At 37.5% G+C, this 26,528-nt stretch overlaps 2 protein-coding genes across 4 annotated transcripts in view; one reads left to right on the top strand and one right to left on the bottom strand.

The window, feature by feature from the left end:
* Nucleotides 1-36: 36 nt before the first annotated feature.
* On the top strand, nucleotides 37-5,375 carry LOC128220954 (protein unc-93 homolog A-like). Its single transcript, XM_052929402.1, has 8 exons — nucleotides 37-1,753; nucleotides 2,064-2,184; nucleotides 2,448-2,588; nucleotides 2,896-3,053; nucleotides 3,320-3,550; nucleotides 3,771-3,906; nucleotides 4,080-4,211; nucleotides 4,800-5,375. Exons 1-8 carry the CDS (start codon nucleotides 1,388-1,390, stop codon nucleotides 5,006-5,008), a joined length of 1,494 nt encoding a protein of 497 aa, XP_052785362.1. The 5' UTR covers nucleotides 37-1,387; the 3' UTR covers nucleotides 5,009-5,375.
* Nucleotides 5,376-8,759: 3,384 nt separating this feature from the next.
* The window catches only part of LOC128203716 (uncharacterized), a 31,837-nt gene continuing 14,068 nt past the window's right edge, over nucleotides 8,760-26,528 (bottom strand). Inside the window, exons 1-5 of one of the 3 annotated variants that reach the window (XM_052905257.1) lie at nucleotides 23,348-23,446; nucleotides 19,640-19,824; nucleotides 19,179-19,400; nucleotides 18,827-18,973; nucleotides 8,760-18,549 (exon numbers count right to left, since the gene is read on the bottom strand). In XM_052905257.1, the coding sequence (XP_052761217.1) occupies nucleotides 9,124-18,549; nucleotides 18,827-18,973; nucleotides 19,179-19,400; nucleotides 19,640-19,824; nucleotides 23,348-23,363 (9,996 nt within the window). In that variant the 5' untranslated portion in view covers nucleotides 23,364-23,446 and the 3' untranslated portion in view covers nucleotides 8,760-9,123. Of the gene's footprint in view, nucleotides 18,550-18,826; nucleotides 18,974-19,178; nucleotides 19,401-19,639; nucleotides 19,825-20,062; nucleotides 20,172-23,347; nucleotides 23,447-26,528 lie in introns of those variants that run through there. The other 2 variants (XM_052905255.1, XM_052905245.1) reach the window with 2 other exon arrangements.

The raw sequence follows: 26,528 nt of genomic DNA on the forward strand, positions 1-26,528 counted from the left end.
ATTCATTCAAAATAATCACATATACAAAACAATATGTGTATACATAGTTTACATATCGTATCTAGAAATTACATATGAATAGTGTCTTTAGTACATTTCACATAATCAAAATCAGACTTACACATCTCAGAAAAAGTAATCGCAAGCATTACATGAGGCCCCAGCGTCCTGCGATTCGACCTGTTTTACGTCAACATCACGGACAAGCGCGGTAACAGTGGTATGCAGTAGCATCTACAATTCACTCGAAATCACTGGGTTGGAAGTGTGTGTTCTGAATAATCTCGATTTCAATTTGGACAGTAGTGCTGTTGTAGGGTTTATCAACGTTCTGGTGAATGTTTCAGTAACACCTGTGTCGTGCAACCTCGTTCGTTCGCATTCGGAGCTCCTCGGCCATTTTTATCGAAAACAACTTTTTCGATAAAATGGCCGAGGAGTTCCGAATGGTTTGTTCGACGTTAGCAGTGTGATTGTTTCCATCTAGCTTGCATTAAGGCCAATTGTGAGCATACAAAATACTGACTGAGAACTTATCGCTACGTGAGTTATAGCGTTGATATTCATTAAATATGTAACAATTTGTTTAAGAATCATCGTATACTTTAATAAAGTTATCATTCACGTTTCATCCGCAAATACTCCCTAGTTTAGAATGTATAGCGTATTTGCCGAGAAACGGTTTCTTTTTCTGTAGGTATAGTTGTTTCTCAGCTATGTAGCTATTGACAAAGGCAATATGCAGATTTGCCAAAAAATAATTGAAACTTTTTGTATCATGTACATTAAATACATATGTTGATTTGAAACTATTCAGAAAATAACGTTACAATTAAAAGGAACACAGCCATTCTTTAAAAGTTAAGGGTTTAACATTTAAAGAATTGCTCTTCGCATGCATATAAAATATGGGGGTATACGCATAATGAGTCATTCAGTCAAGCAGTTCTTAAATGGGACACATTTTACACTGTTAAATGCCAAAGCGTATACTATATTCTTTAAAACTAGATTCTACATGTACTTCTTAATATTCTAGATTTTTTGGTGCACGAAGATGCATCAGACATTAAGGAAATATATAATTTAAAGTTATATTATAAACTAATAAACAGTCTATGAATGGATGTCTCAAACATGAACACAGTGTCTCCTTAACTGCTTAAATGCATTTACTATATACCTGATTTGTGCTTAGTGAATCGCGAACACATTAAATTGAAACGGATACCATGGCAATGGTCAACAATTAATGGACTGTTGCAACTAACCACACGCCTGTGTTAATAGACAAGACAAGCCAACCAATGAATCAATATGGAACGCATTAAGCTTTAAATTCTGCTAGCACTGTTTTCAGGGGGGGTTTTCGGATATAATTACGAAGATGGAAAGTAATTCGGATAATCAAGAATCCGATATCAAGTTTACTAAAGTTGGCGAAGGTTTCAGTGTCAACAGAAACGATTCTTTTGATGACAACGCAGAAGAAACCGCGTTCCTTGCAACAGAATCACGTCATACCAGCGACAAGGAACTCGATGCCGTAGACGTGACGCCACCACCGTTCGGCCGGAAGCGGATGTTGAAGAATCTGGTGGTTGTGAGCGGGGCGTTCCTGTTCCTGTTCACGTCGTTCCAGTCGCTTCAGAACCTACAGAGCAGTCTGAACAAGGAGGCGGGCCTTGGGACCGTCAGCCTCTCCGTCATTTACGCATGTGGCATGCTGGCCGGGCTCCTGCTGCCCCCACTGGTAAGCGTAGGCCAATAGCGACCGTAATAATAATTGCCATCCTCAGCTAGCTTGCTTATTGCAGCTTTGTTATCGGTCGGTCAGTCTATGTCCGGACTCTTAAGTTATGAATATTAAAGGCCTGACGGATTTAAATATCTTCGTCACTCCTGTAACATCCCTAGTTGTATATCCAAGCAATGGTATCCGAGGAAAAAGTGTGCATTTATTGGTTATGTATTGGCAGGCATTGAAGTGTGTAAATTTTCTGTGCCATATGCCGCTCAAAGTAATGCGAGTCACAATTTTGCTTTTTTTTGCATTTCTTTAGATAATTAGCGTGTTGGGATGCAAATGGACGTTGGTCGGGAGCATGGCCTGCTACATTGTGTTCATGGCCGCCAACCTGTACCCTGTCTGGGCCACCATGATTCCCGCATCAATTGTCTTAGGTACGTGAAATACATTATTTACGAGGTATCATTGGAAAATAGTTCAAAATGCACAACATGTACGAAATCCTGTTTCCGCTGTGAGTAACATTAGGGCGATATTGCCTGCTTTTATGAAATTCTGAGGACGAAACTGCAAAACAATGTTGTCGCATCTTCGCGTCCTGATTGACAGCAGAACATTAACGGTGGAATCAGGATTCTGTATACAAATAATTGGTTAAAAATCTAGAAATAATTTTTTAAAAAGTTCAACCCTGTAGGTTGCGGCGCAGCGAGCCTATGGGCTGCCAAGTGCACGTACCTAACCCAACTAGGCGCCTGGTACTCGGTCCTCGACGGCTCCCCCAAGCAGGGAACCATTAGCAACTTCTTCGGCATATTCTTCATGTTCTTTCAATCAAGTAAGATTTGTTTTCGTGATGACTTCTTGATTTTGACCAAGCGAAAAAACGTGTTCAGTGTCAAAGTAACACTCCTTCACTCCTTTACAATTTAGGTTTTGTAGATTATAAATGTGTTATTAAACCAGGCAGATGAATGAAGGTTAAAAGTCCTTGTGACTTTTTTCTTATTAATCCAAATGTCGCTGGCACAATTGTATCTCATCGGTCCTGGACGAAGATATCCGCGTTGTTGAACATTATACTTTACACTTCTCAAAAACAATTAAACTAAAGCCATATTGTCATTCTTCCCCTACCCTGCAAGGTCAGATCTGGGGTAATCTGATCTCTTCGGCGGTGTTCAGTCAGGCGGCCCCCGACAATTCTAGCGTCTCCGAAGACGTGCTAGCCACGTGCGGCGCCAACTACTGCCCAACCGACTACCGTAACAATACTAACCTGGACAGACCTAACACCACCAAGGTATTTTCTAACATAAAAACATGGCACTATATGCCATATATACACAAGTTAACTAAAAAGTCGGACTGTTGCAGCTCTATGTAGTTCCAGATACGGCAAGGTCCCCTTGGTAAACTCACTGTATGGTTTCGTGTTCAGACATTGGTAAGACTTAAGTTTAGGTACATAACCATGGCTGTTTGTTTTGAATAATTGCTCTGTTTTAGAATAAAAAAAATACCTTTCAAAGTACCGGAAGTACAGGTACATGTAACGTCTTGCTTAAGGTGTATACGGTGTGCGGTATCTACCTTGGCTGCGGGATACTGGCGCTCGCGATCGTTGCCGTCCTGCTCGACAACATATCCGTCCGGACGGACGTGAGCCGCGCGCCGGTCCGTCACCAACTGTCTGCTATCGCCCGCCATTTCCTGTCGTCGCGTTACCAGCAGCTCCTCATCCCACTCACCGTCTACAGCGGCGTGGAACAGGCGTTCATGGCTGGGGATTTCACCAGGGTAATCAATGCCATACTTGTTTATATAAATATTTAACTCACAGTTTGGTTCGAACTAGAACATACACGTGTATAGTTATAAGTCGAGCTATACATATCTGCATACTGGTCTTTGGATTTTGGAACACGAAAATAAATCTCTTTTGACAACAGAACCAAGGCTAACACTCTTTTTCTTCAAACAGACACTGTATATGATGGCCCATTGGGTATAATTACAGTCGTATATCAGCTGTGTGCTGGGGGTATGGAACGTTGGTTACGTTATGATAGCGTACGGTATATCGGACGCCCTGGGCTCCCTGACGGTCGGCCGCCTTGTGAAACACACCGGCTTCGTTCCCTGGTTTGTAGCAGGTACAATATACAATAACATAATATTAAACTTGTTTCAGACGAATTTTCTTCAAATAATGGATGGCAATTTTTAATCACTTTAAACCCTTTATAAGGTATTGGCTTGAAACTTTGTACAAACGTAAACAAGGACGAAACGCGTTTGTAACATTTGCATCTTTATTTTTATTCAGTATTTATTCTCCACGGAGGTTCTATGGTGACGCTGTTATTATGGCAACCGTCCCCGGATCACGTGGCCGTGTTCTATCTCATAGCCGTGTGCTGGGGAGCTGGGGATGCCATTATACAGACGCTTGTTAATGGTGAGTGCTCGGGCTGTGTCTGATATCATGTACATCATACTATACACGCGTGTATACACATTTTAATATACATGTACTATGCTTTGGTAGTTAGGAAAATGGCATGCTGTTGAAACCATAATGACCGTCTTTGTCGTACTATGTAAGAGTTAGATGACGTGAATTAATTTTTTAATGAATAAGAATAGGCGGAGTGAGCGTAGCAAACGAGCCCTTCTTATTCATTAAGAAATTACTTCAGGTCATTTAACTGACTTATAATACAACCTCATTGGCTGATACATTGACAACGCAAAATCTGATTTAGGGAGTGTGTATCGGATGATTGGCGGTAGGCGGCCCTTAAAACACCCGCGAAAGGTGAAATTCTTAATGACTAAGTCTAGTATTTAATGGTTGCCTATCTGCGATTTCATAGGCTTAAAATGTAAGTTGTATTCTAAGCGAATTTATTAATTAAGCGAGTTATTATTTTTCCATGATAGGAATGCTTAAATAGTTGGGGTTTTTTCAAATATAAATTGATAATGCGGCTTATGGCTACATCGACTGTTTTAGAATGTACATGAGATTGTATTAATTTTCTAGCTCTTTACGGTTCGTTGTTCACTGAGAAGCCGGAGACCGCCTTCGCCAGCTACCGGATCTGCGAGTCTGCGGGCTTCATCCTGTGCTTTGGTTACAGCGCGTACATCTGCACACGCGCCAAGTTGGTCATAACATTGTTGTTCCTGGTCGTGGGATCCGCGCTCTACGGCGTCCTCGAGTGGAACCAACGGAAATCGCATCGAAAGTAGAGGAGAATAGAGGCGGGGAAGCGGTGAATATAGTAATCCAAGTTTGTGGTTTAAAGAAGTCGGCTGAGAAGCTATGGAGATTCGTGATTGAATCAACAGTCAAGCAAACAGGACTTCAACCGAAGTGTTAATTATCTTTGTTTTTTCTATATTATGTAAGGGGATTTATCTTCTACGGATCTTTAAAGTGTTTCTAAATGTTTAATGCTTTGTCAACTGTACTTTTTATGAGCTTTATGTTGCCGTTGGTTTTCAAAGTAACACTGCCACTACTTACTTGACAATCTCATATGGTTTTTATATTCACTGGTCAATTGTTATACAATCTTATTCATTATAAGTGTGAATAAATCTTCTACAATAGTCATGTTATCAGTTTGTTTTGTTTTACTAAATCATCATCTCAATTGTATATGAGTGCGTTAATTTCGGGAAGTCCTTGTCTAGCATTGTTCACGCCATTGGATGAAAACAAAATAATTTCAGCTTCATTCAGATTTTCAACGCAAGTCTGGGGGAAGGGGAACAATGCTACGAGGAGGATATATTCCACAACCTTACTTTGAGCTTTCCAAACTCAAAAACTAGTTTCAGTTTTGGTTTCATGGGTTTCGGTGATTTGGAAACCTGTTTCGAATGTTTTGATTGAAGTAACAAATGCATGATTTCGTGAACAGTTTCAACAACATGGTGGAGCTTTTCCGTGAAGCCATTAGTTCTTAATTTCTTCAAAGCAATGATACCGCAGATGGTCGTTTGCCTTTTTTGACTAAATGGTGTTTCAACTTACATGTTTGATTACTGTCCGCCATGTTGTTTTAATCGAAGTGAACTAGTTTTCGGAGGGAACGAACCGACGAAACCTGGAGGGGGTTTCGATGGTTTCAAAAGCCAGTTAAGTTTTGTGTCAAACAAACGATTAAGCTGGTTTTCTTTTTATTTGAGACTGTTCCAACACATACAAAGCTCATGAAACCGATGTTTAACCAAAAGTAGTGTATTGCCAACAAAAACGCCCAAATTGTTTTGGTACCGATTAATTCGAAACTGAAAACTGCAGAACGAGTGACCTCAACGGAGTCGCATCTGAAAACCGCAGGGTAAATGTTGTTGACTGTGTTCGGGGACATTAGCCTGTTGGTATCAAGCCAGCAACTCAAGATAGCAATTATCTTAAAACTACCTTGGTGACGTTGCTTAGTAAGTATCGTATTCTGATGGTTATTGCCAAGGTCAGTCATTTTCCAGTCAATGGCTGCAATCAGAAATCCACATAGCAAACACATAAGGTTAGTTTAACGTTGTGTGAATGTTGCGTCATGATAATGTTATTGTTTAACATTTTATCACTTGCAACCCCATGTAAGCAATGTTATACAGCCTTACATATTTTCTTAAATCACACACGTTTTGTTTAAGCTAGAGTTGGTGCGATTCGCTGCTTACTCTTATTCGTTCTGTGTATTCGTTCAGTTGTTCACCAACAAAACAGCTTTTCCAAGAAGTTAAATACAGTGATCGAAATTAACACGTAAAATATTCTCAGGGGGCCTTAATTTCATTCAAAATAAGGAGAATCGCAACTTGTTTGTATGACGACACGACAGCGTAGCCTAGAAAGCGCAAGCATATATATGCTAAAATGAATCTGACATTTGTCGTCATGTAATACTAAAAACTATATAACTCGTCCAACAAGTATATTATGAAGCTCACCAGATACTCGCTTAATAACAATTATCATGAACTCGTATTTTGTATAACATGACACCTCATATCAGATTCTATATGTCACAACGTTAGTGCCTGAATTTATTTGTCACTATTTTCCATTATGAGTAATGGAAAAAATAATTCAAGGCAAGCATCGCATAACGATTTGCAAGAATTAAAATGATAATGGAATTTGGGGATTGGACAACGTTATGTTAACGTTAAACTAACGTTGTGTTAAAGACTTTGCGAGACGTTTTCTAGGTTTCCTTTAACTAAGAAAACATTGTTCTAACGTGACAACGTTATCCTGGTCCATTGGATGGACGCAGTTTCGAAGTAAGAAAAATGAATGAATATGAGTATAAACTCTTGATCCTTATCTTAATCGAATATTATATTACGTAAAGTTTATTGAAATTATTTAGATAAAATACATTTTTTTATTTAGAGGAAAGAAAAGTAAATAAATTGAGTATAGCGTTCTTAATCACCATGGCACTTGATTATTGGTCGAGCATGTAGGACATCTATGTCTTGTCCGAGGAAGAATACAATAAACTTAAATCATCCATCAAACCAGCAATAAAACAGTATTGATACTATTGCATTTACAGGCGTTTTTTTAGTTTTGTTTACCCTAACCACCCATTTTGTTGTATGAAGGTTATGTATTGGTTGCCAAAATTGCGTTGTTTCAACGTTAAAATAACTCCACATTCCTAACGTTGGGACAACATTGGCGGTAACGGTGCAACAGCGTTTAGAAAATCCAGCAATATAACGTTATAACAACGTCGTACGAAGGTTGTGTATTGGTTGCCAAAGTAACGTTGTCATGACCTTAAAACACACCCACATTCACAACGTTGTAACAACGTATGCATAATGTTAAGACAACGGTAATGGTAACGTTATTTTAACGTTATGTGTTTGCTCGGCAGTTTTGGTATAAAATTTGGTACTTTGCCAACTTATATTCCAAGTTACTGCACCCCAACCCGATTTATTGAAATTATTTACGAGTGCTTCAGTGCGAACTAGGGTAATGGGTGAAGTAATTGTTTGGTTCCATCTTGTCAATGTCAATGTTCCAATATCTAGCATACAAACAAATAAAAAGCAAGCATTGTTGTGTATACACACGATTGTAATTGCACGGTTAAACTCCGCCTGGTTGTAACCGTTCTGATATGGTGGTTAATGTTTAGATGCAAACAAAGGAAACATGTTAATGGTTCAAACGTTGACCAATTACCTTATTTCAGAACGTTGCAAAACAAGAAACTTGGAACAATTACTGCGAGCTTATATACACAGTACGAAGAACGCTGTTTTTCAACGTTTACCCGTTTGGAACTTTTTTTTCAACATTTGATAACCTTGACCTAGACTAACCAAACAAGACAGCGCCTCGCAGGCACCCAGAATGCAACCACAAAGTACATCTCCATGTAATTATCAACGATGTATTACACAAACTTTAAATGAATATATTGTGGTTACATTTTGGATTAAAGCTAAGTGTCTGGTGAGTCAAGGTCAAAGTTATCAAATGTTGAAAAAAATATTACTGGGTAAACGTTGAAAGTTAGTGTTATTCGCACTGTATATATCTTTGTTTCACCCACAAAGTTTTGGAGTTTTAGAAATTAAAGATACGTTCTTCATTTAAAGTTTCAAATTTGCTTCGTAAAACATTGCTCTAAAAAGGAACGTACCACAAGGGCACCAAAATGTTTAAAATGCATGCCGAGTAATACATGTAAACTAAAAGTTAAAAAGTGTATGTGTTTCATCATGACCTGGGACACAAAACTAATCATTCAAATGCTGTTGCAGTGTGAAAAGACACAGATAATGATTAGGTTTTATCCTGGGAACCTCTTTGTGGTATCTTAAGCAATACTTCATGATTTAGAATATTTTTCTATTAATCATTTACAAACCAAATGTATTGAATTTGGATAGTATAACTAGGTTTATACAATTCAATGTATTTATTAGGAAATGGAGAAAAACACTCTCCACAAATACAAACTGGTTATTCGATTTAATTTCACAACATTCAGCAAGTCAAACACTTAAAACTATTAAATGACATAATAAAGGGTCAAAGTGAAACATATTAACATATTCCATTTAATAGAATATTAAGTATAAAATCCAGTTACAGAAATAGAATAAGGTCTGCAAAACACATATATTACAATAACGTACTAAATTCATATGACATCATTGATAAAAATGCATATAGTCTATGGGATATCTTATGTACATAAATTATACAAATAAAAACAAATTAAAGCATCGGTATCTCAGTCTGTTTTAAGTCAATTTGAACAAGAACAAAAACACACACAAAATGTAAATCATTATTATAAACATATATGTTTCCAAACTCAAGATTTTTGTACTACCACAGATTTCACCCTATTCTTTTCTACATCACTCCCACCTGTGGTTACACTTTCACTTTCATCGTCTTTTTCTTGTTTCATTCTGCTTGAAATTAAATGATAAGAATCCTCTCCCCTGGAAGACCTGTAATGCCTGTCAGCATCGCCATCTCTAGCATCGCTATCTCTAGCACCACCGTCTCTGTCATCACCATCTCTATCATCCTTGCAAGACCGATAATGTCTGTCATAATCGCTATCTCTATAACTCTTTGAAAACCTATGCGAATATTTGTCGCGATCTTCCTCTCTAGAATCCCTCGAAGACCTTCCGGAGTATCTGTCGCGATCTTCTCTGTAGTCTCGAGATGACCTAAAATGTCTCTCATGACCATCCCCTCTAAAATCATTGGCCGACCTATAATGTTTATCAATGTCGTCCCTGTAACTTCTGTCATCTCTTTCAATCCTTTCGCTGTCTGAATGCGTGTATTTGTCTAAGTCATATTTGCTTCTGGTATATGATGGTGTATGATAACTTCCTCTGTATCCTCGTCCTCTTCCTCGAAAATAATACGGCCTGTATGCTGGTCGAAATTTATAAAAATGTCCTCTGGAACTGAATGAATATCGTTCTGATTCGTCTTTCATAAGCTTTAGACGCTGAAGTTCAATCACGTCTTTGTCCCGCGCCATTCGTAATCTTTCTAGCTCTAGCTCCCTCCTTTGACGTTCTAATTCTTTTTTCTCCTTTTCTATGAGCTGTATTTCAAGATCAGTACTTTGGATGTCACGACGTACATTAACGTATGTTTCTGTTCGTTTATCCATGTATTCACTTGTCAGACTATCATATGCGCTGCGCCTTCTTTCTTCTTCCAAAAGTCTTCTTTCGTATTCATATTCTCCGTCGTTATTTGACTTAAACGATCGTTTATTTGATGAACCGTGTGAGTCATTTTCCCATGTTTCATAGTCGATGTCGTAACTCCGTTGACGTCGTTCATGCCTGTAATCGTTCGGAATCGTTTCACTTTCTAAGGAATCTTTCCTCTCTCTTTCATAATTGCTGCCCTGACCATGTTCACGATCTATGCTTGTATCGTTTGATCTCCTAGAAATTAAGTGGTGTTCGGGCGATTGGACCATATTCCTCTCTGACTTATCTCTAAAACGATCACACTCTAGTAATGCTCGTCGTGGTTCCCTGTCGTAGTCATGCGTGGGCTCATACTGGTCGAATGATCTGCCGACAGCGACGCGTTCAAGTTCTGTTCTTTCATCTCTTTCACATGAGTCGATCCTATTAACACTCCTCCCTTGCTCATGTTCTTGTCTAAATTCATCAGGATAACCTTCATCGTAACTACGTCTTCGTTTATAAATGCTGTCTCGTCTCAATAGGTCATCTGTTTCACTATCTCTGTTGTTATCCCTATTTCTTCTCCGATCAGTTTGATATTGTTTGTTTTCTCGGATATTCCGATTTTCTATAATACTGTCCTTATTTCGGCAATATTCATCATCTTTAAATACTCTTTCATTTTTATTTTCTCGCTCCTGTCTGAGATATCGAGCTTGCACATTTCGTCGTCTTTCTATTCCTAATTCTTTTTCTAAGTTTGATCGCTCGCTTTCTAAGTCAGACAATGACCGATCGCCTTCATCTGGATTATAGGTGTCCCATTTACTTGCAGCAAGCTCACTGCGTTTCCTTTCTAATTCTGATTCCGTATCTTTAGACATTTTTCTCACAAATTTTATTTCATACCGGGCAAAATCTGACTCCACTTTAGATGGCGAATGTTCTGCCCGGTTTCCATCATTTTCTTTTGCCTCAGTATTTTTCGAACACAGCATTTTAGTTTCTTGGCCATCTATTCTGGTATCCTTATCACGTAAACTTTGTAATCTTTCACGATGTAAATCATAATCGTCCTTTTCCATTCGTTGAGTTTGTGTTTGTGAATTTGACTGTTTTCCAATGCCGTTTTCATCAAACTCATTTTCATTTGTACTAACATCCTCAATATCACTATATTCGCGAAAATAACGAATCATTTTCTCAATGTTGCTCATACCGTCACCAGCTGGTGGTTGAATTGTATTCTCATCTTCCAATTTGTCTTTTTGGGTGGATATGCTTACTGTGTTGATATTATTTGCTTGACTTTCAACTGTTTTCTCTTGAATATCCAATTTAGCATCTTTATTATCCATTTGACTTTGATCTGATGTATGCATTTGGGTGTTGTCAATTTGAGGTGTTGACTTAGTGATTTCTGCTTGGGCTTCGGTCTTCTTCGTACAACTAGAACCTTCTGCTCGAATATCTTCGATGGTTTCGGTCAGTGCACCGTGTACATCTTGAAGCATGTTCGATGTCTTGACATGGTCAACCGGCAAAGTGGTAAGTTGATCGACATGCTCGTTTTCGTGTGTATTTTGGTTCTGTGGAAGTTTGGTCTCAACCTTGAGTGAACTGGTTTCTACATGATCATTACGTTTTTCTGTTTCGGAAGTTGATAACGTACTATCATTTCCATTTCCTCCATTTCCTCTGTCTTGTTCTGCATGTGTTGCAGAAAAGCCTTGTCTATAAAAACGTGCATCAAATTCGTCCACAATATCGTCTTTTGCGACAACACTGCGATCTATTTCACATGTGATACCAGTGTTATTTTTCATTTCAGCTCCATGCGCATCCATTGTAGAAATAGTCTGCAGATTTCTAGAATTGTTGCCATAGAAACTCCTGCCCATCCATCTACCCCGAAACCCCCGGAAAGGTCTACGTGGATAACGACCTCGTCCTCGACCTCTGAATGGTACAAAAGGAGCATGGTTCATGAATCCTCCTCTTCCGTAATATTGAGCAATTCTAGCATTAGACTGAAAGTTCGAGTGCTTATTATCCATTTGACCTTTCCTATTGGTACCTGAATAACACTGATGAAATTCGTTATTACCTTGACTGAATTTTTTTCTGTCTCTGCTATCAAATGAAGTTTCTGTTTTAGCACTTGCATGACTTTCATTACATTTTCGCATATCATTAAGCATACTTTCGTCAATTGATCCCGGAGTGTTTGCACTTCCAACAAGCTGGCTGAACAATTCTTCCTTTATTTGTTTTGTTAAATATTCATAATGTCTGTGAAGGTGTGTTTTTAAAAGGTCATCTAGTTCTTCCTCATTTTTAGGTGTTTTAATGCACTCGTTTGGTTTGTTACTTTTTACTGACTCGGGTGAGAACATGTCTCTGAATTTATAGGCGCTTCTATCAACTAGTCCCTGTGTCTTGTTCCTTCCATGTCCAGTATTGCTGTTCATGTTATCTCGTTTCACTTGAAGAATTTGGAGTTTTTCTGTCAAATAGTGTAAATAACTTGCAACTTTAGTATCACCTTTTTTATCTCCAGTGGTGTCTTGGAAAGTGCGGCGGTATTCCTTTATAGCATTTTCAATTTTTTCTCGCAGATAATCTCGTTCTTTTTCGCGCTTTTTTCGATTAAGCTTAGCGCTTTCTGTTGCAGCAATTCCCGGAAAAAAGGGTGCACCTGGTGTACTGTGTTCTTTGCGTTTGCGATACTTTCGACGCCAAGAAAAGAAACCGTTAAACGTTTGTACTTTTGATTTTTTTGTCGATTTTGTATAGTCGTCTTGATTTTCAGATATTCCCTTGCGTCTACCATCGTTTGACCGCGCGCGTTTGCTCTTTTCTTTTGTGGATTGGCTTTTGCTTCTAGACCGATGTTTCCTGTATGGCGAATGTGACTCCTCTTTGTTTCCAGATATTCCCTTGCGTCTACCATCGTTTGACCGCGCGCGTTTGCTCGTTTCTTTTGTGGATTGGCTTTTGCTTCTAGACCGATGTTTCCTGTATGGCGAATGTGACTCCTCTTTATTTCCAGATATTCCCTTGCGTCTACCATCGTTTGACCGCGCGCGTTTGCTCGTTTCTTTTGTGGATTGGCTTTTGCTTCTAGACCGATGTTTCCTGTATGGCGAGTGTGACTCGTCTTGATTTTCAGACATTCCCTTGCGTCTACCATCGTTTGAAAGCGCGCGTTTGCTCGTTTCTTTTGTGGATTGGCTTTTGCTCCTAGACCGATGTTTCCTGTATGGCGAATGTGACCTATGTCTACTTTTGCTTTTCGTTCGGCTACGTTCATTTTGGTCTGAAGATGAATGTGTTCGTCTACGATTACGTTCGCTAGATTTGGATCTTGTTTTTTTCTTCGAATGCTCGTATTCTATTCTCTCTTTCCTTCTCTTCCGTATGTCACTGTAATCGATAAACCTTTTACTTGTAGTGCCTCGCAAGTATTTTCTATATTGCTGATTTTTTAAGATCATTACTTCATGAAAAGGAATAACGTTTGGATCTGAATTTATTTTGTCTGATGGCTTCTCCTTTGTTTTGTTTGGCTGTTCTTCTTTTGGAATTGTTTTTTCTCTATTGATAGATTCTGTTAATTTTGCAAAATTGTTTTTTCTATCCGTGTTTGTTTTTAAATGTTCCGTGCTTTCTTTGGTCGAATTATTTGGAACTATACCTTCTGTGTTTGTAAGTATTGCGGGCATCACGAGCTTTGCATTTTCAGTGTTGTCTTCAATAATCTGCGTCTCCGGCTGTTTTGTCACAATTGTGTTTAAAGATGATGGGATTTCACTCTCTGATGTCTCTTGTGACTCATTCAATGGACCGGACATATTTACCAATGGATCAGCCGTAGGTGTTGTTTTATGAAAATTTCCGATTATTGTTGGTATTGGATAAACTTTTGTTTTTGAAGTTTTGACATCAAACATGTTCTTCCGTTGGTGAATGCCCTTATTTAGTACCCCTGGTTTTTGAAGGGTGTTAGAAGGACACGTTGTTTTACTAAAAGTGTTTGTTGTTTCCATCTTAATTTCAGGGACAGGTACAACGCAACCTATGGAACTGTTTACATATGTTTCCCTTTCCAGCGATTTTTCATTTCTAGTAAACGTTATTGGGACGCCAAAATGTTCAAGTAATGTAATGTCATCTTGGTCATGAGTATCAAATAATTGTGGCAGCTCATCTCGTCGTTCGATATCGCTGTATTGGACGTCTGTGTGAACTTGAAAACAACTTTTGCGCCTTTGTCTATAATCAACGTCACATACAACTTTCCCTTCTATCTCATCGACTGGTTCTGCCTTAATAGATATATTTTGCCATGGTTCATGTGTTGTTTTCTGCAACTCAGAGTTGTCTGTTTTTCCTTTTAAGTTAGTGTCGGTGTCTTCAGTTTTAACATTGGAAACCGCTAATGTATCACTTGGCATTAACAAGTGTGAATTATCTGTTTTATTAAATCGATCACGGTCAGATTCGGGCAAAGCATTCATAGACATTGTTGCTTTTTGATTGTTATCTGATAAGAACTGTAAGACAACAGAGAGCTCCCGTAATGTTTTCACTATTGCACTTCTTGTATCACCCAGATCCTTTTGATTTGCCGTTTCCTTATCTGCATTTACCATTTTCTGCGAATCCTTCGCTGAGTGTACCTTTGTTACGCCATTTGCCGCGCTATCAATAGCTACACTTCTGAAATTCTGTACCTCATTTGCAGATTCTACCATTTCTTGTTTAACAGACGCGCTGTTTTCTTCATTGGTTTTGGTTTCATAAGAATCTTTAGTTGTGTCAGTGTGGTTTCTAGTCTGCTCAGGCAAATCCATCATCTGATTATTGTATGCTTTTGTTTCAACTGGGCTTCTATAATCCGAAGTCCGGTGTTGCGTTTTCGTGATTTTATCAAAAGTTGGCAAACGGTCATTTTCCTTTTGTGCCTCTTTTCTTTTATATGCAGCAGCTGCGACTTTGCTGGAAAGAAAGTTTTTAACTTTATCGGCAACACCTTTATCGATCGTTACAGGCTTACCCACCAAATCAGTGTACTTTGCGTATTGTGGTTTGCCCGATTCTTTACTTATGGTACTTTGTATGAAATCGTGAGGGTTGTTCAACGCTTCTTGCACCATTGTAGGTATTCCAGTACATTCACTTGTTTTAGAATTTACACTGTCAGAATTTTCGACAACCATTTTTTCTGCTTCGTCAATAGTTAAAAGTCTGTATCCTTTTGTTTCTGATTCGGGCAAGTTATTGATTTTGCTTGATAACTTGTTGTCAGGTTTTGATGCATTTAACGTGTTCTTAATTTCACGACTGTCGGAAGATTCAATATTCCGAGGTATCGACTCGATTTCGCAATTCCTGTCTTTCGGTGCGTTTACTGTAGTACCTGTTGAATAATTATCGTCGCGTTTTGTACTGCTGTTTGAATGTATTTGTTTTGATAGGCTCGTTGATACTGATTTACAAACATCTTGGCCCTTGGAGTGTGGTACATATTCTTTCTTTATTGTTGCTTGATCATTCATTACCTTCGCAATAGCATTATCTGTTTCTATGGTTATATTTAATGTCTTAACGATTTCGTCGACAGGCCCCCTTTCCAAAGTACAATGTGTTGGCAGTTCGCTTTCTTTTGTTTCAGTCCCCGTATTATCATTTCTGACTGATGTGCTTGGTCGAAGAATCGTGCCCTTATTTTTAGTAGTTCGATTAACAGAAGACGTTTTACGTTCTTGCCTCTGAACGTTTTTGATTAATGTCTGACTGTGTTTAACCTTTTCTGACGTACACTGTTTTGGCAATGTATCACTTTTAGATAATTTACGATTCAGGCCAGTTGTTTCCTGATTTGTGCAAGTGTGATCAACTGTAGATAATTCATTCTCTTCAAGCTGAACGTCTTTGTTAAATGCCTGACTGTTTTTACTGCCAACCTCATTTTCTGAATTACAATCAACAGGAAAGGATTTTCCATCCTCTAGCTGAACATTTTTGTTTAATGTCTCAATGTGTTTACTGCCAACCTCCTTTTCTGAAGAACAATGTTTAGGGAATGCACCTTCGTCTGCTTCAACATCTGTACTATCATTTCTAGAAGAATTGCCATTTTTGTCCTTATTTGTATAGGTTTTATCAACTTGAGAGGGCTTACATTCTTCAAGCTGAACTGTTTTGTGTAATGTATGAATGTTTTTACTGTCGACCTCCTTTTCTGAAGTATAGTTAACGGACCTGGATTTAGATTTTTCAAGGTGATCGTTTTTGCTTAATGTCTGAATGTTTTTAGGAACAACCTCATTTTCTAAAGTACAATGTTTTGTCAAAGCGCATTTTCCTGCTTTAACCCCTGTTTTATCAGTTCTGACGGTCGTACAACCTTGAACCTGACCCTTAGTGCCTTTATTTTTGCTAGTTTGCGTAACAGATGCGGATTTACACTGTTCTTTCTGAGCGCTCCGCGGCCTTTGTTTTGCTGTATTTTTCTTTTTGGAAGGCGGTAAAGACAAATCTAAAGCAGACGCTGTGTTTTGTTTGCTTTTCTTTGTAAGCGAAATTTTATCAGGCAAAGCTAGTTGACTGTCAAATGAATGTTTTACAAATGGTGTGTCCGTTTTTTGCTGATGTGCCGGTGGAATAGAACTCTTTTCTAAAGTCGACAAAGTTTCGATCTCATTTGGGGCTTTGTCAGTGGTCTTAGTCCATTGGTCAATGCAATTTGCTTCAGGGCTTGACAAGTTGATTTCTTTTGCAAAAACAGACTCAGCCTTATCTTTATCACAACTAGTATATGAGTGTTCCAAACGAATATTTTCAATAGGGGACTTTGGTCTATCATTTGCATTTTTGTTATGGGAACCATCTGTATGATTTAAGTTCATTGCTGGTGCTTTGTCTAGATTGTCAGCTATAATTAATTGTGAAACTACTCTACTACCATTGTGTTCATCACTTACGAAAGCGTTGGCTCTCAAAGCAATATTGTGTTCATCAATACCAGTTACAGTTGTAGAAGCTGATGTAACATCGGGAGAAATATTTAACATGTCCGGCGCTAAATACCCAGTAAGCGGAGACATGCTCTTTTCAAGCTTTCTTAAACTTTGATTGTGTATGTCTGCTTGACAATCACTACTGTTTTGCTGTGCTGAAATATTTTCATTTCTAGAAGTGTCGTCTGTTACCGAAGCGAAACCAAAATGATCATCAGCCAATGAATTTGATGGTTCGAGTTTATCAAGCTTACTAGCACTTGGTAGTGTGCGTGTTATAATATGTTTGAGAGTTAAATTGCGAATATTTTCTCCAGTTTCTGAAACTGTATTATCAGTGTTGATATCGTGCTCTTTACTATCTAATGGACAAGCTACATGACTTCCATCAATTAATGTTGTGCCGTGTGTGTTATCCTTCTGGTCGTGATCGAATAAATAAGCCAACTCATTTTCCTGATTAGTTACGACATCTTTAGTCGCTTCCAATAAATTAGGAATATGCAAGGTGCTCTTGCATTTTTCTCTGTGTTTTATTTGATTTGTTTGTCCAAACTTTCCTGGCCTTGTTGTATACCTCATCTTACCAGCAGGCTTACCTTTCTTATGAAGGGCGGGTTTTGTCTTCTCTCTACCTTCCAAATATAACAATGTTTCCATTTGACCTCCATCTTCCTTTTGTTCCAATTTATCACTGGAGGTTGCCATGTTTTCAGCAGCTGGATTACATATGTCTCCTGATGTTTTTGGTGTCGCACACGTTTTTGGTAAAACCGCTTCATTTATTGTCTCCAAAACACTAGTTTTGTCACTTTCATTTGTTAAGCCATGTGTTTGTTCTTCGCCATTGATATTGCTTTTATCAGACAAGTCTGTATTTGGCTTTTCCTGGTGTTCAATGTCAGTTGTTGGAGGAATGTCTTTCTCTTTAAACCGCTCTTTTGATATCAAGCATTTTGGTATGGCCGATCTTTTAAGTCGTTTTATCTTAACAAATGGCTTCATGAGCAATTGCCTGCTTTGATCATATGTACAGTTTATGTTTCCAATGTTTATTCCGGAGAAAGATTCTGAATCGCTGACAAAACCAGCAATATCAGTGCCATGTACTAAATGGGCTTGTGTATTGACAGCGTCTAATTTTGGTGGTTTACTATTGAACTGTATGTGTTTTTTCTGCTGCCTCATTTTTATCAATACAGGAAGCCGATCCTTCGACGAATGAAGCATGGCCCTCGATATACCTGAGCCGTGCTGTACAGACTTCCGTCGGCAACTGGATTGGCGCAACTCTTTGGCAAGTGTCTTAAATTTGCCTTTTAATCCAGATTTGGAGAACATGAACCGGAAACCTCTCCTCGTTTCTCCTTTGACCTCCCAGTGAGCTCCAGAAGAACTTGACAAATGAGTCGCCATAGCCAACATAGGATTTTCGGTCATTACAGGAACCTTCTTCACCAAATGAATTATAGCATATGGCAATATTTGGCGCGGAAATTTCACCGTATTGGATGAAACTTCGTCGTGCTCATAAAGATACACCTGCGGATCGAAAAACAGATTTATCTTAGCACACATCTTATAACACAGTTACCTACTGACAAAGAATAACTGTTTAATTAGTTTCTAGCATGTGCCTTATTAGAAAGGATTTGACTCGCGAGTATAATCTAGATCAAAGATATCTCACTATCGAAATACTTAAATCCAACTAATTAAATTATCTTTAAAATGTTTCACTCAATTTTCTGGTTTGTATTTTACTACAAGCGAATGAGATAATGAATGGAAGATAAAATAAGAAATTGTTTTAACATACATAGCTGCAATTGAGAGCCTCACATATAGGCATCGTCGGTTCTATATTTCTTGCAGAAACATGACTATCATATCCAACAACTGGTCTCAGAAATTTGTCCTGCTTATGAAGGCGAGGAAGAACAGGTTTCGACTTTCCCAGTAATATCTACAAAATGAAAAACACATCGCGTTATTACTTAAAGGGTTCATTACTTAAAGGGTTCAATATAATCAATTATTGTAAGAAATAAAATGTACAATAATTTCGCCAACCAATGAATGTTTTCCTTGAATAATATTATTTGAAAATAAGAATATATTTCATTCACAATAAGCATAATGTACGAACGGTGATCCCAAAAAGAACACACCTTGTAAACAACAACAAAAATCGGCGTGTAGACGCTCTGCTGTGCCATGTAGCGCGTGAGTATGTCGTAGTGGCGGACAAGATGGACGCCACTTCCGGTGTGGCCAAGCACGTGGCGACGTTTGAGGCCGACTCTTTGGCCATCTTGGCAAATATCTTGCACTATTTTCTCCGTCCCGTAAGAAAACGCAAAGACATCGTCCAAACATTCTTTTGGTCTCCCCTTGAAGTAAATGGTGAACTACATTCCTGATATTGCACCATTCATATGAAACTGTTTTCTAATATTTGCATACGAATATTTCTATAGAAATCTGAATAGATAAAATTACATTCACAAAAATCTTTTATATGTCGTTATCATTTTGTGGAGAATTACAAGAATACGGGAAGCTCGCATCAAGGTCCAATACAACATGAGCAAACCTTGCGATCTAGTCTAGTAAAAACTCTGCCACTAACCTGCTTTTCAAGATCGATTCGCGCAGCTGCATATTTCTGCGCGAGTCTTGGGTTTTGGATGGTGTGAACTGATTCTGTTCTCCAGTATCGATCAGTGAAGTCTACGTCGAAGTATGTCTGTGTAACCTTCTCTTGAAACGTTTGTCCTGCTGCGCTGTTCAGCTTCAGCGGTCGCCTTTCTGCATCTGTTAAAAAGAGGTGACATTAGTGAAATAATCATGGTTTATTTTCTATACTTACATTTGTGTTCTTTCTCGCCATTCTATATTTTAAAATTAGTTCACATTGCTGTTTCTGAATGTTTGTGTTAATCTTGTGAAACCTTAACTATAGTTTGTAACTGCCCAGTCAAAAAATAACCTCAATATTGACATTAATCCACTTGTTGTCACATCTATTTTGCTGTCAAAAAGTAAAACTAACCATTCTTTTTGCGTCTCAACTCCATTGCGATGTTAAACTGTCCGTGTTTTCAATATTTACACTGTAATCCTTATCAGACAACGACGAGGTTCTCTCAAAATTTGTAAATTTATGATTCACTTTAAAATCAATACCCTTACAACGGGTGAATACTGTTTATATATATTTTCGAATATCAATTGTTCGAAATGAATACAGAATATAACGCGTAACGAAACATGAGATTCTTGCATTGAAGTCGAGCTAAGATTCGCTCTATGATTGCTTAAATCAAGTATCACATTTCACGAAAATATTCCGTCATTAAAGTATGAACCTATGTTTATAATTGTGTATGTATACCCACTAGTGGGAACGTTCTAACTCTTATCTACCAGGGTAGCTGTTATAAATACACTTGGCATGAGATCAACATGGTTTGGATAGCATTCAAGTTACGCAATTTATACATATATTCTCAAGCATGCGCCCAGGTTTTAGTAAGGAGTTAAACCTGTCTCCCGTAGATATGTTGGCTGCACATATCAGCATTTATGCTTACATAATGAACACTTTGTGAACGTTTGATTTATTATACACAAAAGAATATTCAAAACAGACGTGTGCATAGCAGAAAAAATGATCCATTTTATTGTTTTCTGAGTACATGTAATTAATTAGTTTTGTAATATAAATGCATGTACATGACTTGGAATGATAATGGATTCACTAGTGTAGGAATGATAATGGATTCATTAGTGTAGGAGCTTTAGCAAATGAATTGGCTTAAAAAGTAACACTTGTTCTTGTATGTGGTGGTGACGTTGGTGGTGATGATGGAAGCGTTGGTGGTATTCACACATCTACGAGAAAATACTGTATATTCAGAACAAATAAACACAGACTTAAGCATAGTTTTAATACATCCTTGAGCACTTCCGTAAACCTAACAAGAATATAAGTATGTATTTCCGTTTTATTGAGGTCAATGGTCTAAATTACTCCAAAATGATAACATATAGTCGCCATTTAACGAAACTATAGTGTGTAGCTATTTTGATATCTGTTAATTAAACGACCAGTCAATCGCAAGTTCAATGATGAAACATTCAACAGCAGCAATGATATGTACCGAAAGAGGAGTTATTGACACAACGATGCAGGTACAGAAGGGTTTGCAGTCCATAATAGTAATTAATTAATTATGTGAAACATCGATCGTTGCAATCAATACCAATTATGAATAAGGATTATCATCATTCATGTATGCATGTAGATCGATCAATTCATTAACAAGTCCAACACGTGGTTGAAGAAATACAAGCATCAAAAATGTGAAAAAATAACCGTGTTTTGTATATGAAACTTGACCAGTACCCACATATCGTGCTAATCGTCATTTTTATGCAATGCTCGCAAATATCGTATTCCATCTCGGGTCTTGGAACACCTGTAAGCAACTGTCCTTAAATGTGCCAAAAGCCATTTCATTGATAATACAAATTCTGGAATGTGTTAATTTCAATATGAAAATGAATTGTGTAGAAAATCCCTTTTTTATATCTTTGTTCGTATTCAAGGATAATAAAACAGTAGTTCACCCATTTGTCTCGTCCGTAAGTCCATCGGGGCTACCTCGCTACTGTCACCCGTCCCGTACGCAGGAGTTTCGAATATGTATGTGTATGCACGTCGACCGATATCCATGTGTGTTTTAACTATTTAGTTTCCAAGCTTACTGCTGTTGTCTTACTGCTGTTTTAATGCACTAGACATTCTGCTATACTGCTATATCGTGTTTAACTCGCTCCAACTAGAACACAACACCTCTATCTTATCAACAGACAAAAGGGAGATAACGCGAAGTTCGTTACAGAGGTTGAAGATTGTAAAAGGTTGTAAGATCTTTAATAGTGTACATATGGACATATCATCACTGTGCGGTCACTCATTCATTGTCTCACAAAGCGCTTTATCTGTATTCATGTATATGGTATTTAGATACTAGTCTATGTTATTTTTACCAGCTTAAATTGAATTTGATTTTGTTGTGCATTAGTCTTGAACACCAAATACAGTAGGCAAATCCGTTCTGTTGAACTTTTTTTTCCAATGTCATTATTAAGATGACATGTTATTTTTAACCTCATAGTTAAGTGGAATATGTTTCTTTGAACCCGATTTTTATCACCTGTTGCTTTGACCACTTTTGAGCTGTTCTGTAGTTAACTTATATAATTATGTATTTATTTCCGAGTAATTTTAAGTCATTCTTGTTGAAAAGATGTTCTTGCTTTGATCATAGTATTCTTTTCTTTGTTCAATTTATGGCTAAATAAAGGTTAAACTTCAACGTGGTACGTGTCCTTAATTTTAACATGGCTCGGTATTTTTCGTACAGCAAATCAGGCATGTACTTATACTTAGTCCCATTTGCTAGATAAGTACATGTGTATTGTTGTTTTACACGATTTTGTATTTTTTGTAAATCCGACACGACTCGTCCTTTAAACGTAATTGATTAAACGTATTCATGAAAAATATTAGCTATGCGAGCCGATGGGGCGATCTTACTTACAAATTTCGTGAACGTGTTGAATAAATTCGTGTATTATATGATGACAGGTTTCAGGTTAGAAATCACACATGTTTTTTTTCCGGTTTTAACAACAAAAACGCCCTACCTGTTTCAACTGCGCAGGTGATGAGCTGAATTCCACAAACTGACATAAAGTAATGATTTACTACACAGGTGTAATAAAGAAAAAGTACGTGACGGTTATATCACACCAGAAGTAGGTAGAGCATGTGAAAAATAAGAATTCAATCTGTGATATTGCGTTTCGGAAAAAGATGGTAAATGCTTTAGGTGATACAAGATAGTAGATTGGAACAATGAATTTAGGGTAATACAACACTTCCTACTGCTTTCATGAGTGGAGAGCAGCTTCAATAATGGGTTTGAACCTGTTGCTCCTAATCACTGAAATCGAAGTCTAGTCAAGATAACAGGAACAAGCCCATATCTTGACAGCATGTGATGGTGTATAAATTTTAAATATACAATTGTATGCCCCAAAACAGTACAGTTAACATATTTAAATAATAATTAAACCTTTAAACGAGGAAGACTCGTTGACAGCCATTTAGGTGAACTACGTTTTATTCAAGCTTTGATATGTTGGTTAAAACATTGAATATACGCCCATACTCGGATGGTGTAGGTTTTATGGTGTATATGAAATTCATTAAACCCAAAGTCTATGTATTTAACAATGTCATGTACAACACTTGGTTCCTCCTTACCCGAAAAGCACTTCATTGTTTACATCTGGATGTACACTTTATTATATCCAATAAATGTCCTCTTTAATGGCTAACGATTCATAGTTACTACTGTTTAAGACTTACCAACACAAAAATAGAATAACGTAACACAATCAACGGAAGTAAAAGGGGAAATCCGTTCTTCTTGTTAAGCACATGAAAAACGAAAGGGGAAGTTTAAAACTTGGCGATATTTCATTGGTGCGTTTATCATACATGATTTACAAAATCGAAAGTAGCATTAAAACTAGCCTATATATTTAAAAGACCCTTCTGTTTGTTCGTTTCCAGTTAGAACTCAAGGATCTTATCAATGTGGAAATCGATTTTTATAATGATATACCATCATAAGTATGCAATCAATGTACACATCGCAAACAACACGAGCGTATTCCAGTATTATAACGCGATGTTAAATGACGTCATGTAATTAAAAAGTGCGTTATTAAAATTCAACTTTATTTATAGAATAATACATGGTTGACCATGGCTTTTGGTTGATTATTGCCCCAGTGGAAGGAATAATTGCTCGAGGTCATTGGTCAATGATTTCAAATGGATTTAAAAAGATGATTATGTGGATTAATGAAGGATATGTCATACCAGTATATTTAGAATCTAGTCTGAAGGTCTCAAAACTGAGATATAGCAAAATGGTTTTGAATGGCATTAGCTTTGAAAAATAACGATTGACTGGAATTCAAAATAGCAAACCTTTTCGTACGTGTTTTCAGAATAAGCCTGCAATTTTTTCATTTTTCAAATATTTCCTGTTTTACATCGGCTGAGTGTGATTCCTTGTCTCACTGTAAACATCCGGTACGTTTTCGGGTAATACAGTCAAGTTACCCTTAGCGGATCACAACCATTAGCGGGTCACTGTCTTGTTGAAGACACGCTATCAAATTTATTTCATTATATTTTTTTATGAAATTTTGCAGTTATGCACTTTAAAGTATAAGTGAAAATCACAATAAATATTGTTTTTTATCGGACTTCAAAATAATCTGTATCACACGAACGATTGATGCAACTGTTTACGTGACCCAGTTGTTCCAGCCTTGTTTTGATTGCAACATGTGCTTTTTCCGAGAACTTTTCGTCCAACTACAATGTGTAAGTGAACAATTTATACATTTTATGAAAGGCCAATATATAACCTCTTAGAAATGCCTTACATTATTTTATTTCATAAATACGTTGTTTGAATTTGGCGATAATAGTTAAGTGTGGGTAATTAACCAGTAGCGGATCGCCATTTTGTTTTTGCAGTGAGTCTGAGGGGTTCTTTCAAAACAGTGAATTTGTAACATTTTGTCATTTCCAAATTTTACACAAACATTGCTGAGTACTAATATTTCTTTAATTATGATTTAAATATGAATTATGAAACATATCTCTAATTTAGTTTCATTTATTTTTACTTTTTTTTCTACATCAAAATGATGTATAAACAGTACTGTATGGGACATGACAAATTTCAAAAAGCAGAAAAGAAATCCCAACGTGAAATGAAATATAACAAATACCTTATACATTATTTTATTAGTATCATTTTAAGTCTCTAAATCCAGTTTGCAGGATTTACAGCTGAAGACATTCTCGGCACCCCAGCGTATATGATATCATACAGGTTATTTTAATATAAGCAGGGGTGCCGTGGATGAGTTGAAGACTGAATCACAGGCGTCTTGCTCATTGCTATTATTCAACATTTAAGACGCCTGTGTTTTAATGTACATGAAATTGCAACTTCTATGAGTGTTTACCATGCAGTTTGTGATTGTTTTTAAAAATATCACTTGTGTTTCACAGATGAAAAGAATGAAGATTGAATTGGGTCCAAGTTGACAACATTATTTTTTGAAAAGAGTTGGTGGAGGTTAGAAATCATCTTAGTCTGGAACAGAACATCATATTAACATTATCATATTGTAACAGGGTGAACTTATAATATATCATTCAAAATTAATCTTAATGGTACCTGCTTTATTTTCAAAGTTTTTTTCTGTTATAAAACAAGGTAATGTTTTCTCAAAACATAAAATTCATATTGTACTGCAGAATGTGGATCCCAATCGACGGTGTGGTGCATCTTTATGTAGGAGCCCAGCGTAAAAGTCAGCCAAAACCATATCAAAGAAGTATCCGGGGAAAAAATGTCCCAGAGAAAGCGTCTAATGTTCGTCCAGCATTATACAGTGTATGCAATGAAAAGCTTATACTAAGGAAAGCAGCTAAAGAATATAGGGTCTCTTATGTGTTTCTTTATAGGCAGGAATTATTCAGGGGAAGTGCACATCAAAAAGATCAAGGGGCCGGAAACTGTCTTCATCTGCTGAGGAAAAAGGCATGGCCGAATGTCTAAGTGAAATGACCCAGCGCAGAATGGATTTAATGAAATCGTTCATGGTCTGTAAAATGCACTTCTTTAATAATGAAATAAAGTGTGGCAAATCATAAGGAGTGTTTGTTTTTTTTAATGTGCAATTTTTTATACTCAAAGTAGTTTGAATCTTGATTCAAATTGTTGTGTCTTTTGCCATCATGCTTGTACATTCAAGGTTATCATGATATCTGTGTAATTTGTCAAGGATAAAGTATTAGGTTTATCTTATACTATTTCTAACCCTTTTATCCTGTTACTTCATATCATTGCATAAGTAGTACCATAATATTATGCACCAGTCAATTGTAACCCCCCCACCCCCACCCCAGGGTATACCGGGAATAGGCGGGGAAATGGGCCGTGTTTTTACCTTCCAAGTGGCCCTGCAGTGCTGGGTGAATGCGGTGGTTTTATCTTCGCGCCAAAATAGCGGGGAATGGGCCTAATCTAGGGTCCCTGGCATTGGGCGGGGATTTTACCAACGGTGCGTGCACGCTGGACGCTGGATTTAACTCGGGCATGGCTGGATCGAAAATCGAAGTCCCTGCTTTTCCCAGGACATGGGGGGGGGGGGGGCGTTGTTACAATTGACTGGTGCATCAACACCTAGGTGGTCAGAATATCTGGTCAACCGTTATGTGTTTTTATATATTTGTTTATATTTTACTTTTTATAATGTCAGTGGTTTTATTCTTGAATACTTAGTGATATTCTGTGATTTAATGACTCGGGATACTTAATCATTGTCAAATTATTTTTAAATAAAAATAA

This window comes from Mya arenaria, chromosome 2 (genome assembly GCF_026914265.1).
Source record: "Mya arenaria isolate MELC-2E11 chromosome 2, ASM2691426v1".
NCBI lineage: Eukaryota > Metazoa > Mollusca > Bivalvia > Myida > Myidae > Mya > Mya arenaria.

What these genes read in the sequence shown, in the direction of transcription:
- LOC128220954 (XM_052929402.1), top strand. Translation starts at nt 1,388, where the DNA reads ATGGAAAGTAATTCGGATAATCAAGAATCCGATATCAAGTTTACTAAA. An exon ending in GGCTCCTGCTGCCCCCACTG is followed by an intron (nt 1,754 to 2,063) that starts GTAAGCGTAGGC and finishes GCATTTCTTTAG; the next exon opens with ATAATTAGCGTGTTGGGATG. An exon ending in TCCCGCATCAATTGTCTTAG is followed by an intron (nt 2,185 to 2,447) that starts GTACGTGAAATA and finishes TCAACCCTGTAG; the next exon opens with GTTGCGGCGCAGCGAGCCTA.